The 18361-nt window shown below is 38.7% G+C and overlaps 1 protein-coding gene and 3 pseudogenes across 3 annotated transcripts; all 4 read right to left on the bottom strand.

Annotated features, from left to right (window-relative positions):
* Positions 1–332: 332 nt before the first annotated feature.
* On the bottom strand, positions 333–3049 carry LOC149046776 (uncharacterized; annotated as a pseudogene). Its single transcript, XR_016185510.1, has one exon. The product of XR_016185510.1 is annotated as an uncharacterized LOC149046776 (transcript).
* LOC149046775 (uncharacterized) lies at positions 2810–5699 on the bottom strand. Its single transcript, XM_089204149.1, has 2 exons — positions 3008–5699; positions 2810–2877 (listed from the first exon to the last, which is right to left on the bottom strand). The coding sequence occupies exons 1-2, from the start codon at positions 5697–5699 to the stop codon at positions 2810–2812; spliced, it is 2760 nt and encodes a 919-aa protein (XP_089060275.1).
* LOC149046774 (uncharacterized) lies at positions 4983–7558 on the bottom strand (annotated as a pseudogene). The gene has a single exon (XR_016185855.1). The product of XR_016185855.1 is annotated as an uncharacterized LOC149046774 (transcript).
* Positions 7559–9903: 2345 nt separating this feature from the next.
* LOC149046773 (uncharacterized) lies at positions 9904–11544 on the bottom strand (annotated as a pseudogene).
* Positions 11545–18361: the final 6817 nt, after the last annotated feature.

The raw sequence follows: 18361 nt of genomic DNA, 5'->3' as shown, positions 1-18361 counted from the left end.
CTATCCTTCAATTTATGCAAAAACACTGGCTTGTGATCTGAAAAATTGGAATATCTTATCAATACATGCATAAATTATGATGGATGTCAAGTGAATTTCTGAATTAATCTTCCTACATTGAATTCTATTGGTACTTTATGGCATTCTCAAACATCTTACATGTAGTTACATGTGTATTCAATTTTTAACAACATCAAGTTTTAATCAATGCACATTGTGACGCTTGCGACGAAAGAGGAAACTTCGAGGGGTGTCGCTATGCGTGTTTTCTAAGTGTCGCTGATGTGGGGACTATTTTACCGGTCGTAATGAAACCATGAAAACCAAGATGACTATCAACGGTGTTTATTTAGATCACGGTCACGATCACGATCACGATCGTAAACTGAAATTGCAATAATATTATAACGAAAGCATGAATGAAACGCTTTACGTGCCTATGTTGATAACGCGATTAAAATAACAACAATTAACGTGAATTAACATAAACAAATCATAAAAGGCTAAATTAAAACTAATCGAGATTCAAAGATCGGCTACACAATGACCATTTGCGGCTGATTAACAGCCCAAAGACTAAAATGTGGGCGTTACTTTGCGAGCGTCTAGTTATTTCAAAATACTCCTTCGATTTCAAGATAATTAGTTGTACTGTTGTACAACACAGTACATATGTGCGCTATCGCCCAAGGTGAAAAACTAAACTTAAACATATTGAATTAAAACTAACAAAAATCACTTACATATCAGTCCCGCTTGTGCCAAAGGTTTGGAACGAAAGACGAAGTTATTGCTGTTCAAGGTGAAATCTTACGAAACTCTGGCTTATAGGGACGCTAATTTAGGTTTTATATGCGCGTGGTGACGCTAAAATATCCGATTTCAAACCAATAGGGAAAAAGATAAACATTGTAACTAAGATCGTAACTAGGCACGCAAATTAAAGTAATTGACAATTGATCTAAACAAAAAAAGGCTGTTCTTTGTTCGACATCCTTAACACACATATTGCTTTATGATCAGTGAAATATGTTTCCAGAGTGTGTACAGTCACTTGTGATTCAGGCAAATTGGTATATATATGGTCAATAGTTGTTCTATTATCAGTAGTATAGGATGATACCAATTGTCTGTACTTGTTCTCTCTTATAAACAAGTTATTGAGGGGAACTTTCTCTTTTTGAATTAAGTAATTAAAATCCCCAAGAAAAACATTAAAATCAGAACAGCAACTATTGAGAATTTGGGTCAATGCTAGACACATTTGTCGGACTGACACTTTCGGTGACCTGTACACACCTATGATATTAACATGGGGAATGGCAACAACTTTGATAATGGTTATTTCTACTCCATTGGTGTTTTTGGCCAGTGGATATCCAGGCTTAAAGGGGATTTTAGTGTATACAGCTGTTCCACCAAAGGGCCTTGTAGTGAGTATTGCAGATTCACTGTCATTTCGAAATATAGTATACCCACTTATGGCATAGCTGGCATTGCTATCTAAATGTTACAGTCTTGTTTCTGAGAATATATTGATATCCATATTTGAATAGTTTAGGTCACTACGTATGTCTTCAATATGTTTATGCAGAGATCTTGAATTAAGGAAGCAAATTTTAAAAGTATTTGGGTCTAATTCAAAGATCGGAGTATTAGAAAGTTTGGTATGGCGATCTGTGCGTAACTGCTGCATGTGAACTTTAACATGATTAACAGCTATTTTACTTTCAGAAAAGTCAGTTATGTAAAGTCCATCAACTGTTGTTACTCTGCTGAGTCCTACATAATGCACATGAGGTATTGCTCTTTTGGTGTTAAAGTTAACAGCTATTCTAGTTTCTGTGTCACCGTGTGATCTATGTATGGTTTTGGCTGCTGCAGGTCTTAATGGAAACTGCTTTCTTACAACTTGGGCTGTTCTGTTTCTTCCTACTGCAAATTGTGCAATGATAGGTTTGATAGGAGTCCATGTAGGTTCAATTCCCTGCAAATACAATTGCTTGTTATTATGTCTAGTTTTTTCTCCAACATCAACATGGTCAAACTGTACCCAAATTTACCGGATGGTCTACTTTTGTCATATAATGTAATCTTTTTGATAATATTACTTGCCCCATTTGTGATACCATCATCAGTTCTTACATTTAATGCTATCTCTGTTCTCTCACCCTCAGCAAGTTGAAGGTTTGAGGCTAACTGCTTGGTTTTTCTAGGATCTAGTGGTATTTGGTTTAATATCTTACTTCTGAGTTCTGGAGAGTTTGCGCCTATAACACTGTCTAAAGCTCTAATGGTGTATTTATCACCAGTAGCTGCCATATGGACTCTATCGTTCCACTCATCTACTTTAGAATTCCGTATAAACAAAGGGGAATATCAGTTGGGTAGTCTCTACAATTTTCTGAAATGCACCTCTCTTTAAGTTTGGCAATGTCATCTGTAGTGTGATTACCTTCTCTTAATCTGTTAAGAATTTCAGCGAATTGTTTGCTTTCTCTCTGCCTCGTGATTTCTTGTAATTCAAACATGGTAAAAAGTTCTTTGCAGAGGTTGGGAGCAAGAGCTCCATACTCTGAGTCTTTCATGTCTTTAAACACATATCTATCCATAACTGGTTCTAGCTGGACTAAATCACCCAGTGCAATAACACTAACACCCCCAAATGCCTCTTTGCTGCCTTTAATATCTTTTAATCTATTGTTTATTTGTACATTAAACATGGTATTTCCTACCATAGATATCTCATCTAGAAATATTAGTTTAAGTGCATGAAGTTTGCATCTCAAAGTGTTAAGTCTACTAGCGTCTAGTGGTTTGTAATTCTTAAGTGATTGGCATGCTGGTATTTGCAAGGTACTATGTATTGTGTTACCTCTGATAGAAAAAGCAGCTTTTCCAGTAGGGGCAAGCAACAATATTTTGACTTCTTGGAAATCTTCTCCATGTCTGGAGTTATAATATTTTAATGCTGCCTGATATAATGCTTTGACAAGATGGGACTTACCCACTCCAGCTCCTCTAGAGAGAAAATAGTAAAATGGTTTGTCTGATGTTTTATGATCATCACTCAGAATATTATCATTTATGTGCTCCTGAATTTTATCAATTTCATCGCTGTAAACAGCATATTGTTTCATTTGGTCATTTATGGCATCTTTCATAAGTAAAAATCGGGCCTTATAAGAAGAACAATTGGATATTAAGTCAGTTTCCTCATTTCTCCATGATGTGAAGAGTATAATTAATTCACGGTAGTGTTTCTCTGGGTCTTTTTCTTTGTTAAACCAAACACTTCTAATAATTCTAGCTGATGATCTTTTTCTATTTGTTTCCTTATTGCTCCTATTTTCATCAGGAAGGGTATAATCATTTTCATCAGTGCCTGTTTCTAAAGGAAGTTTATCTGTATCATTTTGAAAAGATTTCTTTACATAAGGCTTTTGAGACAAGTCATACCATGCTACCCAATCTGCTAATGTTAGGTGTTCAAGGCTGAAAGGACGTTTTAGATATCTCTGCAACAGACCAGTTGTATACACTTCTTCACAGTCATCTTCCATTTCTTTAATTTCATTAAGTTGCTTTAGGAGCTGCACTCTTTCATTGGGAGGTGCAGTATTTATGAATACCACTTGTCGTGATGACTTCTTCATAGGGAGCTGGAGAACAATGTAGACAGCTTCTTGTGCACTAATTTCAACACTATTTAAAAATTTGTTTCCAATATCCCTGACTTGTTGCTTGATGTTGGAATTTTCTTTCCTCGCTTCTGCACATGCTTGTCGCAAAAGTTCACTCATTCCTTTTTGTGCTTTAGAAATATATGATACTATATACATAGCACACGCATAGATGTCAAGAACAAATTGAATATCCATGTTTGCTCTCCATGCTGCAAGGCAAGTTGGGTTGTAACTATTAATTCTTAACTCACTTGGTTCTCTTTTTAAAAATATAGTTGGAGAATTCAAAGCTGACCTGATAGCTAATCGATAGTTATTTTCAGTAATACTTAGTTTAAGAAGCAGCTCCTCAAAAGTAATTGATTCACCATCCTTTAAATCATTTAGTTGCTTTTTAATAGTTTTCCAAGTTTCTTTATGTTTTTTAATTTCATGTTGTGATATATCTGAACCTAAAGGATACATGATTTCAGTTGCTCTCATAGGAGGTTGCGGGTAATTAAATCGACATTCACTCTTTGACTTCTTTCGACATGTGTGAGAATGCCTGTGAATTTGTCTGTTCACTAGTTTCTGCAGTTGTGGGTCATCAATTGGCCATTTACAACTTACAATCTGATCAATGAACGTTGTAACAGTTGCATCATCATCAATTTCAAACACTGGTGCACTTTCTAACCATATAAGCATATGGATATGAGGTGAACCTCGTTGTTGAAATTCTACTCTATAGAACCAGTCAGATATCCTTCCTAGAGGTTGGCACTTATTCAAGAGGAAGTTAGTGAAAAATTGACTGATCTGATAATCAAAATGTCTGGCACATGATACTGGGTCACTTTGAATTAACCTACATTTTTCATTCCAGTTCTTATTTTCCAGATGAGTATCAGTGTACTGTTTGTGGTCAACCAACTCTCCAAGTATTCTGAGCAAATGAATCCACTGAGTTTCTGCTGAAGAGAAACTACAAAATAACGAGGCTGGTCCTAATTGTCTTATCATGGCAAACAAGTCTTTCTTTGCTTTTTCAAAATATGGTGGGGAACCTCTTAATGCTCTAAGAAACTGAAATCCATCATCATGATGAATCAATTTCTCTATTGCTCCTTCTTGTTTAAGTTGTGCTGCATTTAAAGTTCTGCTATTCCCTTTGCACTTTCTAAGAGCAACTTGGGAATTTCCTAATAGTATTTTCATTTGGAGTTTCTTTGTTTTAAAGAATATGTTTTCAACACACATAGCCACTCTTCTATCTGACCGCCTCAATTCAGATTTACAAATGTCACTGTAATGCACGCTAACCAATCTCTCTTTATTTTCTGGTCGTTTTTGTCCAAGAAATATGCCAGGATATGCCAATTCTTCAGAATATTGATCTCTGAATATGCTTAAAGGTTTATTCCCTTCACCTGGTGCAACATTTAAAATATGTTGACCCTCATTGTCCTCAACAAAATTTGTGTTTGTCAACATAGTGTCAGTAACTCCAGCAGGTATTTCTTCTTCATCTTCACTCCACTGATCTTTGGTCTCTACAACTTCATCACAATTAGTATTACTTGAAGTATTAACAGAACTGTTAACAATATTTTGTAGCCCTTTGTGTTCATTTTCAGTATTTCTTTCATCTACCAAACAGTTGTCTCTATATTCTACTCCCCGGACCTGATTAACTGTTATTCCTTCTTGTCTATACAGGCTACTGTTATTGATGAGCCAGTTAGCTGCTTGAATAACTTTATGCGGTCTTACATTGAAAGACATTGCTGAACTTTTGTATTGTAATTTTCTCTTTAAATTTACTTTAATTGTACCAGTATCACTGGGTAACCTTGGTAACACATTAACTGTATTGGATACTTCTGCCACTACATTAACTACATTTCCAAGAATTTTGAATTGCCTTCCCCTTGGAGCTTGCATTAATTTTTGAAATGCAAGTCTTGGTGCAAGAAGTCTACATTCAAGTTCATTCAAGTCAAAAAAATCTGGTTTTTTTGGAAATGGCATTCCATTTAAAATAGCAGTAGGAGGAACTTTATTCTTTATTAAGTATTAGTAGCATGTTCTGCAAAGCCACTCTTTATGTTTGACACTTACTTTATTAATAAGGTATTTTTCCCCAGCTGCAGGATTTGATTTCTTTAATGTATTGGCTGAAGAAACACTGTGTTTATACCATAGCTGGTCACAACAGCTACAGATGTATAATGGACCTTGCGACACTATTTCATGAAACTTTGAAATGTGATGATTCTCATTTAGGTCTTCATCATTACTACTTTTTGTGGCAGTTGTTGCTACTCTAATGTGACATTCTCTATTCTGGTTTGCTACCTCACAGTGACATTGTTTTTTTTGGTTTTTCTTAGTGGTAGAAGTTTGGTCATCTATCCCAGACAGAACACTGCTATTCCTGTTGTTTGATTTTTGCATCCTACCTTCATCAGTTCTCCTTTTTTTCATATATTCCCTCAGGTAAGGATTGCGATTCCTTTTGGCGCTTACTTCATTGATTTTAGATGTCTGCTTCCTACTTTCACTGGCCTTTTTCTTCTTCCTATATTCTCTCATGTACATGCTTTTTTTCCTTTTTAGGCTGGCATTATATGATTCTTCAGTGACAACTTTTTGTTCGATTTTGTTTAAAATATCAATATGCTGACTTTCTAGTGAACTAGAGCTACACATATATGGTACTGTTGATACATAATGTTCTTCATTTACATGACCTAAATAAATTGTTGTAGGAGGTTGTTGCAATAAATGCGCTGGTTCAATTAAAGTTGTATCAGAAAAATTTTCATTGGATTCTACAATATGAATTCTCAAGTTTTGTGACTCAGCAACTGCTTGAACAATGATTGCATCACACCATGAACCTTGCAGAGACATATTAACCAAATGGTCATCCCATGAACTGTGGGTATTGCTTTCAATGAAATTTTCTGGGTTTGACCTGAGATAATTAATACCATCTTGTCTGATTTGCAAGTGGTGACTTGGATCACCATACAACTGATGAGCAACAGCTCTAAAGAAACAATCACCTGCACCACCCACATCAAGGGGTCTCAGTCCCAGCCGATGTAATCGAAAATTTAACAACATGGTAGAGCCTAATGACAATGTAGTTTGAGTGTTGACACCTTGAAGAGGACCTGGATTTAATTCAACATCACCTGAAGTCAAAAGCTTCATTCTTGACACACAGAATCTTCTACTATGAGTACTTGCTATGCTATTTTTTTGTGGTTAAATGAAGGGGCATGAGTTCCAAGTTTGCTTTTCTTTGCAGTCAGTTTGTTTAATTTTACAAACTTAGTGAAAAATCCCTCACATCTGTTCAGATATCTGACATAGCAGAACTTAAAGTCAGTAGCAAAGCTGTACAACCAAGAAGATTTAGGAATATATTTCCTTATAGAAACCTTAAATTTTCTTCTAGTTTTTCTTATCTTCGCGGTCTTGAAAACCTTGTTCATCGATATTCTGGACGGCTCTCGGTCTCTACGCCGTTTAATTGTTTTAGCTCTTTTGGAATGCCTGCAAGTATCGCTCCTTTGTAAAGAAAACAAGATACCCAAATCCGTCGATTTTGCTGAATGGACGCTTACATTCCCAAAAGCACTACTACTTTTAAAATTATTTTGTCTATAAAAATAAGCCATAGTTTTCTCCGATGGTTCATTACTCAAAGGCCTTCTCAGTTTAACGACAGCAGATTTTCTAGCTCTGTGCGATCCATTTTCAAAATACAGTTTCTTCAATCCTTTTACGGGCTCTACAGTCCCAAAACAGAGCTCAATTTTCCCCAAAAGGGACTTAATAATTCGCAAATGGGACTCAACTCTCCCCATAAGGGGCTCAATTATCCCCAAACGGGGCTCAATAATCCCCAAACGGGAATCAATAATCCCCAAACGGAGCTCAATACTCCCCAAACGGGGCTCAATAATTGCATTCATGAAAGCGTGGTCAACATCCTTTCACTCGTTCACATTGAACCGTGCTTCGAAAACTGTGGCATACTGAGAAACAAACTTTGAGGAAATTCATTATAAAGACTCCACAAAAGACCGCTTCACTTACCTACTTCACCATCCACGCGTGGGTTTGACTACGCACAACGTCAAAAGAAAACATCACCTTTTCATCGACTTGTTTTCTTCTCATTTCCAAATTCCATTGGTCTCGACTATTCCTCGCTCTGTTTTTTTCTTGAATGGGATTCGTCGTAGTTTTTTCGTTTCCGACTCCCCGCGATTATAAATCGATTTAAGAACACTACTGAAACGAGTAGTTGTAAATAGGACCTGAAAAAAATTTCAGGCCCGTACGGGATTTGAACCCATGACCTCTGCGATACCGGTGCAGCGCTCTACCAATTGAGCTAACAAGCCAACTGGTCATCATCACCATCATCATCATCATCATCATTATAATCATCATCATTGCATGTTTCAGAAAGAAGATTATCAGCGTCTTACTCATTTGACTGTTTTACATAAGGTTTCCCACACATATCATACCATGCTGCCCAGTCTGCAAGTGTGATGTTTTTTAAGCTTGATGTTCGCATAGTATATCTCTTTATTAACCCATTGGTATAGATGTCTTCACAGTGATCTTCCATATCCTTAATGTCATCTAATGGCTTTAGAAGCTCTACTCTTTTCTCAGGAGGTGAGGTATTTATGAATATTACTTGTCTAGAAGCTTTTCTCATTGGAAGTTGTAAAACAATATAAACAGCTTCTTTTGCACTGATTTCAACATTATTCACAAATTTACTGCCTATATCTCTGACTTGCTGTTTTATACTACAATTTCCTTTCCTTGTTTTGGCACAAGCCTGTCGTAAAAGTTCACTCATTCCTTTTTGAGCCTTTGATATGTAATTCACTATGTAAACAGCACATGCATACACATTCAAGACATACTGGATGTCCATATTAGCTCTCCATGCATTAAGACAAGCAGGATTGTAATTATTAGTATGTAGTTCATTAGGATTTCTTTTTAGAAATACAGTAGGCGCATTTAGTGATGACCTTACAGCTAGTAAATAGCTTTCTTCAATGACATTAAGATCTAGAAGTAACTGACCAAAGGAAATATTTGTATCTTGATCATCCTTTATGTCACTGAGATGCTTCTTGATTGATTTCCACCTGTCTTTGTGCATTTTTACTTCATTTTGAGGCATGCGAGTCCATGAAGTTCACCAGGGCTAGAACTCCCTCTCCGTGCAACTATTCTATTAAAAGCAAGCTACTTACCTAAGTATCTACACACAAACATCTTGAGGTAGTTCTTTCCAGTGATTTATCTTGGAAACCCCACGTACTGTCTGTTGTTGCCAGATCGAACAGATTATTGGGCTTACTCAAGCGGACATTTGGATCTCACTCTAGGGCTCTATTTACTGGTTATAGATCCATGATCCGTCCAATACCCGAGTACGCTTGTCAAGCGTGCAATCCTCACCAAGCATATCTCATTGAAAAACTTGAATGCGTGCAAAGGAACGTTACAAGATGGATCATTGATAAAGACACTCCGTATGAAGACCGACTGAAATCCTTGAAACTAGCAACACTAGTTCAGCGCAGAGAGTTTCTTAGTTTGGTTCAGCTTTTTAAGTTCATTAAAGGACACTCTTCTGTAAACACTAATAATTACATATCCTTCAGTAACAGGCAATCAAGAAAAAGTCATCAGTTTAAACTATATAAACCATTTAGCCGTACAGACATCTTTAAGTACTCTTTTTGGCACAGACATATCGACACATGGAACAGTTTACCGTCATCAGTAGTTGAACTTGACTCAATTAATGCTTTTAAGAAAGCTCTTAAATCAACATTTTTTAACTAGGCCTATGACTAAAAATTAAATTATTCTATGTATTATACATTATTTAGTTATAATCTTAAACAAAATAGTTATCTTAGATATGTCCTCTTTATTTAGATTTTATATTTATATAGATATATGCCTGTATGTAAAATGTATCAGTATGTATATGTATATTGCATAGTATTAAATTTTTATATCTGGGGTATAGTTTACAATGAGGATTAAGTTCCTCCCTTCTATAACCCTTTTTTAATAATAATATGTTATATGTTATTATTTAAATAAAGTTGTTTTATATATATATATATATATATATATATATATATATATATGAGTCTAGAGGTAGCAATATTTGAGTCTGTCTCATGGGAGGCTTTGGATAATTGAATCGGCATTCACTTTTTGTATTCTTTCAACAAGTGTGTGAATGCCTATGTACTTGTCTGTTAACTAAATTCAGTAGTTCAAGATTATCTATAGGCTTTTGACAAGTAATTATTTTATCAGTAAATGATGTCACTTTTGCATCACTATCTTTACCAAATTCAGGTGCATCTTCAAGCCGTATCAACATGTGTATATAAGGTGAACCTCTTTGTTGGTATTCCACTCTATAAAACCAGTCAGAAATCTTCCCCAGTGGTGCAGTATCAGTCAAGAGGAAGTTATTTAAAAATTTACATACTCAGTAGTCAAAATGTCTGGCACAGGTAACAGGGTCACTTTGTATTAATCTACACTTATCCTCCCATTTGAGATTCTCTAGTTCATCATTAGTATATTTCTTGTGATCAATCAGTTGTCCTAGAATTCTAAGTAAGTGAACCCATCGTGTTTGCTGAAGAGAAACTACAAAATAGTGAGGCAGGACATAACTGTCTTATCATAGCAAACAAGTCTTTCTTGGCCTTTTCAAAGTATAGTGGTGAACCTCTTAAAGCTCTTAGAAATTTAAATCCTTCATCATGATGAATTAAACCTTCTAATGTTCCCTGTTGCTTCAATCTTCCTGCATTGAGAGATCTGCATTGAGAGATCTGAGCAATCTGTGATTTTCCCAAAATAATTTTCATTTGTAACTTTTTAGTTTTATAGAATATATTCTTGACACACATAGCTGCTCTTCTATCTGATCTTCTGAGTTGAGATTTACAGATATCACTATAGTGAACCTTAACCATAGAGTGCTCATTTTCAGGTCTTTTCTGGCCAAGAAATATTCCAGGATATGCTAATTCTTCTGAATGCTTCTATCTGAATATACTTATATTTCCCTCAGCTGGTGCAACATTGAGAATATTTTGATGCTCACTATCTTCTAAAAAGTCAGTCGTTGCATAGTATCAGTAACCCATTCAGGAACCTCTACTTCATCTTCACTCAATTTATCTTCATCATCTAAATTATGAGAAGCTACATTGTTGCAGTTTTGTTCATCTGTTACATATTGCTGGTGACATGCACTTTCACTGCTTTCAGTTTCTAAAATTTCTCCATTAAAATCAATAATTCAGTCTGCATTCAATGCAACACCTTCATCCTTGTAAAGGTCACTATTACTTGTCAGCCAATGTGCAGCTTGAACCACTTTATGTGGTCGTACATCAAAAGACATTGCAGAGCTCTTGTATTGCAATTTTCTTTTCAAATTCACTTCAACTGTACCAGTCTCACTTGGTAACCGTGGTAACATACTCACAGTATTCACTACATCAGCAGGTACATTGACCACATTACCATGTATTTTTAGCTGCTTCCCTCTGGGAGCTTGCATTAATTTTTGAAAAGCAATTCTTGGTGCTAGAAATCTACACTCTAATTCATTTAAATCAAAAATTGGTGGCTTATTTGGAAACACCGTACCATTAGCTACAGCACAAGGTGGAACTCTGTTTTTACTTAGCTGCTTATAGCAAGTTGTGCATACCCATTCAATGTCATCAAAACTTAATTTATTACAGAGGTATTTCTCAACATCAGGATTGGACTGCATTAGCTTATCAGCATGAAGTACACTGTTTATACCATAACTGATCACAGCAGGTACAAATGTACAATGGTCCTTGAAACACTATTCCATGAAACTTGCAAATCAACAATTCAATATTTTCATGTGCACCACATGTCTCTGTATTTTTTCATATAGGCATTATTTTTAGCCTTTTCCTTATCAAATCGCTTTGATGCTCTATAATTTTTCATGTATTCATTATTTTTAGCTTTTTGCTCTGCAGATCTCAGATCTGCCCCATAGTGTTTCTTATATTCATTATGTTTTTCCTTATTTTCCATTGATGTCTTAGATGCCCTGTAATTTTTCTTGTTTATCCTTTGCCTTTCTTTTTCCTCAGCTGATGATTTAGCTGCTCTACACTGTCTCATAAAGCTAGCTGTTTGCTCTTTCTTCTTTTTGGTTTTGCTTGTTTGACATTCACCAATAGTATTGTAAGCATTTTCACTGTTGATGCCATTTTCTGACAATCTTTTCTTTTTGTACTCTGTTATGTTAGAACTGCACTTTCTTTTTTGGATGCTTTCAGTGGATTTACAAGAATCAATACACAAGTCCCCTATGTCAGTTTGATTTGAATTCCTTTCAGAAAATTCTGAACATGTTGAGATGTAGTGAATCTCACCTATGTGTGCTATATATATGGATCTTTGATCATTTGTGGTATTTACTGCTTCCACCAAACTCATATCTCTAAAAGTGTCACTTGACTCTATGATGTGGATCCTTAAATTTAGTGCATCAGCTACAGCTTGTATAATAATGTGATCAGCCCATGTTCCTTCCAAAGACATATAAGATATTTACCGCAACCATGATGTATCTACTATGCTTTCTGTAAATTGTTCAGGATTGTCTCTAAGATACTGAACACCAGCTGCTCTAACTTCATGGTGATGACTTGAATCACCATATAACTGATGAGATACTGATCTAAAGAAGCAGTCACCCCCTCCACCAACATCTAGTGGTCTTAACTGATACCTAAGTAATCTATAATTCAACAGAGAATTAGATCCTCTATTGCATATTGTTCTGTTATTTGATACCGGACCTGGATTTGATTCAATATCTCCAGACAGTAAAATGTGTTTATATGACACATTGCATGTAACAGTAGATCTCTTACTTGTTAAAAAATATGTACTGAAGAAACTGTCTTGCTTCTAAATATACCTGATATTCCACTGTTTTTATTTTGCTGCAATGCTATGTAAATCAGAAGAAACTGGAACTGCGTTTTTCAGCATTTTTTTGTTCTTCTTTCTTAGTTTTCTGCACCTCAATTTACATATCACTTTCCTTAAAGATACCCTGGATGGCTCCCGATCTCTTATTCTGCAACCTGATTTTTGCAAATGTAGTCCAGAACGACTATCCTTTTGCTTGCATTTACAAAACATATGTACGCGACTTACACATTCATCACTATTGATTACATCACAGTTGGTAATCATGTATTCATAACTAGGCACAGTTTTCGTTAAATATGCATGGCAGCATTTCACACTGTCATCAAGAGTTTCCGTGTCTCGAAAGACATCTCGTGTTTCCCGAAGGAAATTAGTGGTGTCTTGAAAGACATCTCATGTTTCCCGAAGGAATTAGTTGTGTCTCAAAAGACGTATTGCGTTTCCCGAAGGAAATTATTTGTGTCTCGAAAGACCTTTTGTGTTTGTGAGGAAATTCAATGTTCCCCAAAGGAACTTTTTTGACACTTTAAGATGGAGAGCCAAACGATTTACATAACATCACTGACGGCATTGAACTGCACAAGTCATTCGATCATCATGGCAGCCAAACAAACACTTCGATTCAGTGGTCGTCTTCTCGCTATAAATTTTCCAAAGAACGTCAAAAAACCTGGAAAAATCCTTACGAACAAACACTTCACAGATTCTTGGAAATCTGTGCCTGGTTATTTATGAAAAATAGTAAGAAATCATTGTAAATAACATAGATCCTCACTCACCCTTGATAAATCGGAGTCCACATTGAAGCACAAGCACATGGAAAAGACACTTGGATCAATAAGGGGCCGACAACCAACCATCGATGCTCTGATTGGCCATGAACACTATCCGAGAATTAGGTGCTTACGGACGCACTCTGATTTGCAACAAAAACTATCACAACGCACTCTGATTGGCTACAAAAACTATCAGAAGATCAGGGCTACACAAACGGATATCAAAAAGGGTTATGGATGGACTTACACAGATCGTAACATTAGTGGCTAGGCCTCTTCGAGGCAGGTAGCCACAAAAATAGGTAGTCAATGACTACATGTATTTACTTCTGTAGGAAGGAAATAAAAAACAGAAAGAAAGGAATCTGAAATGGAAAGCAACGTAATTGTTTGGTCTGTTGATTGACTTCTTTTGTTTAAATGAATCATAGAACTTCTCGTGAAAGTCACAGGGCAATGTTTTTGTACAAAATGTTTTCGCCATATAGCTAGGGAGTGAGTGAGAATGACGTCAATGATCCAACACCACAAGATGAAAGGCCAACAATTTCATTTTAAACACAAAGTACAATTGTCACGATTCTGTGAACTCAAAAGGGTTGTTTATTGTGCGAACTCGACTGCCGCCACGTGTGTATTCGTTGTCTCCTAAGTCTTCTAAATATAAAGATGTTCATTGGCCCAGTGGCGTGACCGTGTAACGCAATATCACGACATCTTCCCCTTTTTACAAAGTTTATCTTCAAAAGTTAATTAATACTTAATGTTCAGTTTCGATCACTGTTCAAATCACATAAAATCGATAAAACATTGTTCTTCATTGAAATCATAAAAAGATAGAAACAGAACCCAACAACTATGTAGCGGCTCAATCATTCAATGTTCAGTTCATATGGTAATCCTGATGCCACAAAGTCAGTCAACGTCTGCGTTCTGATCGACGAGTTTCAATCCTTTGTGGCTCAAGCTCAGTTCCCATCTCATTTTCAGGTGGCATTCTCTCTGTTTTGGTCTCGCCATGGAACTCCGGTGGAGGAGGTCCTGGCTCTGTCAGATTTGGCGCCGGTTTGAGGGTAGACTCGGGCGGAGTTAGTTCTACCAGACTCATAGGTGGTGCTGTTTCCGGGGTCAGGCGCAGTTGCCGACGGTTGCGTCGGCATCGCCTGCCGCAAACTTCAACTTCATAAGACCTGTTCCCCAAGGCTTTCATGCAGGTCCCCAGACTCCATTCCTCCCTTCCGGGAAGCCGCATCCTGATGGCCTGTCCACACTTTAGTGCCTCTAAAGGGCGAAACTTTTTGTTGTATTGTTGAGCTTGTCTTTTCTTGCGCTCAGCTAATTTGGTGGCTGTTTCCTGGTGTGTTGGCTGCCGCAGGAGCGTTTCATGGGTTGGTAAGAAAGTGCATGTGCGGCGTCCCATCAGTCTCTGTACGGGTGATGTTCCTAGACCCTCTGTTGGGGTGTTGCGCCAATCAAGAAGGGCTAACAGCGGGTCTTGCCCATCCGCTTTCGCTTTCGTCATCAAGTTCTTGCAGGTCTTCACGGCATTCTCGGCGCGGCCATTTGACTGGGGGTAACAGGGGCTCGAAGTTCTATGTTCAAACTGCCATTCTCTCACGAATGCACTGAACACCAATGACGTAAACTGAGGTCCGTTGTCGGTAATAAGCACGTCTGGTATCCCATGGCGGGCGAATTGTACTTTACACGCAGCTATCACGCTAGCAGATGTGGCCACCTTAACCTCCTGGACTTCAAAGAACCCACTCCAGTAGTCGACTAGGACAAAGAAATGTTGTTGCCCAAGGTCAAAAAAATCGGCACCTAGCATCGACCAGGGACGCGACGGGATCGGATACGGTTGCAATTCCTCGCGGCACTGATCTGGCTGGTACGACTGGCAGATTGAGCATTTGGAAACAAAGTCCTTTACTTCCGAATTCATGAGGGGCCAATAGAGGACCTCCCTAGCGCGACGTAAACACCCTTCGATTCCAATATGTGATCGGTGAATTTGCTTCAACATTTCTTTTCTCAGGGAAGGGGGTACCAGCAATCGCTCCCCCAGGAATACTAGTCCCTTGTCTTCTATAAGCTCACTTCGTTTGTCATAGTAAGGCGTCAGCTCAGGGGTACAGGACTTCCTTGACACTGGCCATTCACCCTTGATTGCTCCGATTAGCTTTTGCATCACTGGGTCCCTGGCAATCTCGTCTGTGAATTCAGCGAGCCTGTATGGTGCAATCAAGAGGTTTTCTGAATGATCTATCTCGGCAAGTGTACAGATCAGACTTGTATCGTGCTTGGAGGCTTCGGTGGTGTTGCGGTATGCTTGACTCAGTGCATCTGATACCCACATAAGTTCCCCTTTTTTATACTGCACATCCAGGGAGTAATTCTGAAGGGCCATCAGCATTCTCTGGAGTCTCTTTGGTGAGTTGTGTATTGGCTTGGTAAAAACTGCCCTTAGTGGTTCGTGGTCAGACTCGATGTGTACAACTTCGCATCCCAGTATGTATTGATTGAACTTGTCGGTTGACCACACTATGGCGAGGAGCTCTTTCTCGATTTGAGCGTAACGCGTTTCGGTGTCGGTCAGAGCTCGCGAGGCAAAGGCAACGGGCTGACCCTTTTGCATCAGTACTGCACCTAGACCCGTTATGCTGGCATCGCATTGGATTGTCACTTCTTCAGTAACATCATAGTATTTCAGTACCGGGGCCTTGGCCAAGTATTCTTTGACTGTGGTAAATGCTTTCTCATGCTGTGCAAGCCAACACCACTCAACGTCCTTGTCCTCAAGCCTTCGCAAAGGTTCTGTCATGTCGGACAGGAGTGGCAAGAATTTGGCCAGATAATTGACCATCCCCAAAAACCTCTTCAGGCCTTTCACATCAGTCAGCAGTGGCATATCCAAAATAGCTTCAACTTTGGCTGGGTCTGCCTTTAGACCATCAGGAGTCAAGAGGTGGCCCATGAAACGCACTTCGGTTTGAGATCTTTTCAGCTTGAGTTTGTTGAGCTTGAGGTTCCAGTCCAGGCATTTCTTGAAGAACGCACGTTCGTTCTTTTCAAGGCTCGAGTTGACCTCTGCGTCAGTTTCGCTAAATCCAGCGATGAGGAAGTCGTCAGCGATAACTTCAACTCCTTCTAAATTTTCTACGAATTCATGCATGTGTCGCTGCCAAACTTCAGGCGCACTTGAGATACCAAAAGGCATGCGGGCCCATCTATAACGCCCAAAAGGCGTATTGAACGTTGTCAGGTAACTAGAAGCATCGTCTAAGAGGATTTCGTGGAAACCATCCTTGGCGTCACAAAGAGTAAATTTCTTGGCACCTGTTAAGCGGGAGGCCACTTCATCGATAGTCGGCAACTGGTAATGCTCTCGCCGAATGGCACGATTTAAATCTCTCGGGTCAATACAGATGCGTACTTTGTTTGGCTTCACTATGGCCAACATGCTGGATACCCACTGCGTCGGTTCTGTTACTGGAATAATAACTTTACGATCAACAAGTTCGTCCAGCTTGTTTTTGATGCATGGACGCAAGGCTACTGGCACTCGCCTCGGTGCGTGGACCACTGGTTGCGCCTGTTCGTCTATGGCTATTTTGTATGTTCCCGGTAGGGCCCCTAATCCGTCGAATACGTCCTCATACTCTTCGAGCAAGGAGGCTTTGGGACACTTGACGTGTAATGCTAGGACGTCACAATTATGCAAACTCACAAAGCCAAGATTGAGGCTGGTGTTCAATGATAAAATCGGTTGATAGTCTCCGTCTAAGATGTTAAACTCCATTGACCTCTGCTGTCCACGGGACCACACAGGCAGGGTAACTTTACCAGCAATTTTGCGGCGATCCCCTGTGTACGAGACTATTTCCTTTTGGCATGGTTTGAGGCGATGAAGGAGGGTGTCCCCAGTGATTTGCTTGTATAATTGGGCCGGGAGAATGTCACACTGCGACCCAGTATCTATTTGAAACTGGACTTCTGTCTTGGGATCTGGCCCATAAATGTGGAGTTTGACCACTGCCAATTTTTCCTGGCCTTTGCTTTTACTAGTAGTAGCACCAATGTAGTAGGGGTCATTTCCCATGTCGACGGCTTCGTGGACCGCCGAAACTCTACTTTTCACTCCTCGGGGATTAGCGCGACATTTATTCGCAAAATGATTCATACTCTCACAGTTAAAACATGTTCTTCCACACGCGGGACAATGACGTCCATGCACCATTCCGCAATTTCCACATTCTTTAGACAGTCTTCTAAATGCTTGTGACTTAAGTTGTCGTTCTTCTTCAGGTTTTTCTGCCGATCCCGCCTTCCGTAACGCATGAACTGCAGTGTCTCCTCCAGCCATTAGCTTTACTTGCTGTTGGGTCTGTTCTGACGACTTAATAATGTCAACTGCTTGTAGGAGAGATAAATCATTCAAACGGAGAAGTCTCTCGCGGACGCGATCATCCCGTGTGCCTAGCACGAGGCGGTCACACAAAATTTCATCTGGTGTGATTGTATCGTGTGCACAGTTTTTTGCGATCGTTCGAAGCTCCGTAAGATACGTCGAGATGTTTTCGCCTGGTTCCTGGTTTCGGTTGTTGAACCTATAGCGTTCATATATGACCTGTGTCCTAGGAATGCAGAATTCGTCGAACTTCTTCAGGACTTGTGAAATGTCGTCTGCGTTTTCGTCTTCGTTCCAAATAAAGGTATCGTGGGCTCTGACGCCATCCTCGCCTATAATGCCTAGTAATGTCGACACACGAACTATGCCCTCTTGTTTATATACACCAGTAGCGATTTCGTAGCGCTGCCACGCTGCTT

This window comes from Pocillopora damicornis, chromosome 4, assembly GCF_964200805.1.
Source record: "Pocillopora damicornis chromosome 4, jaPocDami1.2, whole genome shotgun sequence".
In the NCBI taxonomy this organism is placed as follows: domain Eukaryota; kingdom Metazoa; phylum Cnidaria; class Anthozoa; order Scleractinia; family Pocilloporidae; genus Pocillopora; species Pocillopora damicornis.
This window is presented reverse-complemented; position numbering and strand designations above follow the sequence as displayed.

What these genes read in the sequence shown, in the direction of transcription:
- LOC149046775 (XM_089204149.1), bottom strand. Translation starts at nt 5,699, where the DNA reads ATGCCATTTCCAAAAAAACCAGATTTTTTTGACTTGAATGAACTTGAA. An exon ending in CTCTAGAGGAGCTGGAGTGG is followed by an intron (nt 2,878 to 3,007) that starts GTAAGTCCCATC and finishes TTTTTCTATCAG; the next exon opens with AGGTAACACAATACATAGTA.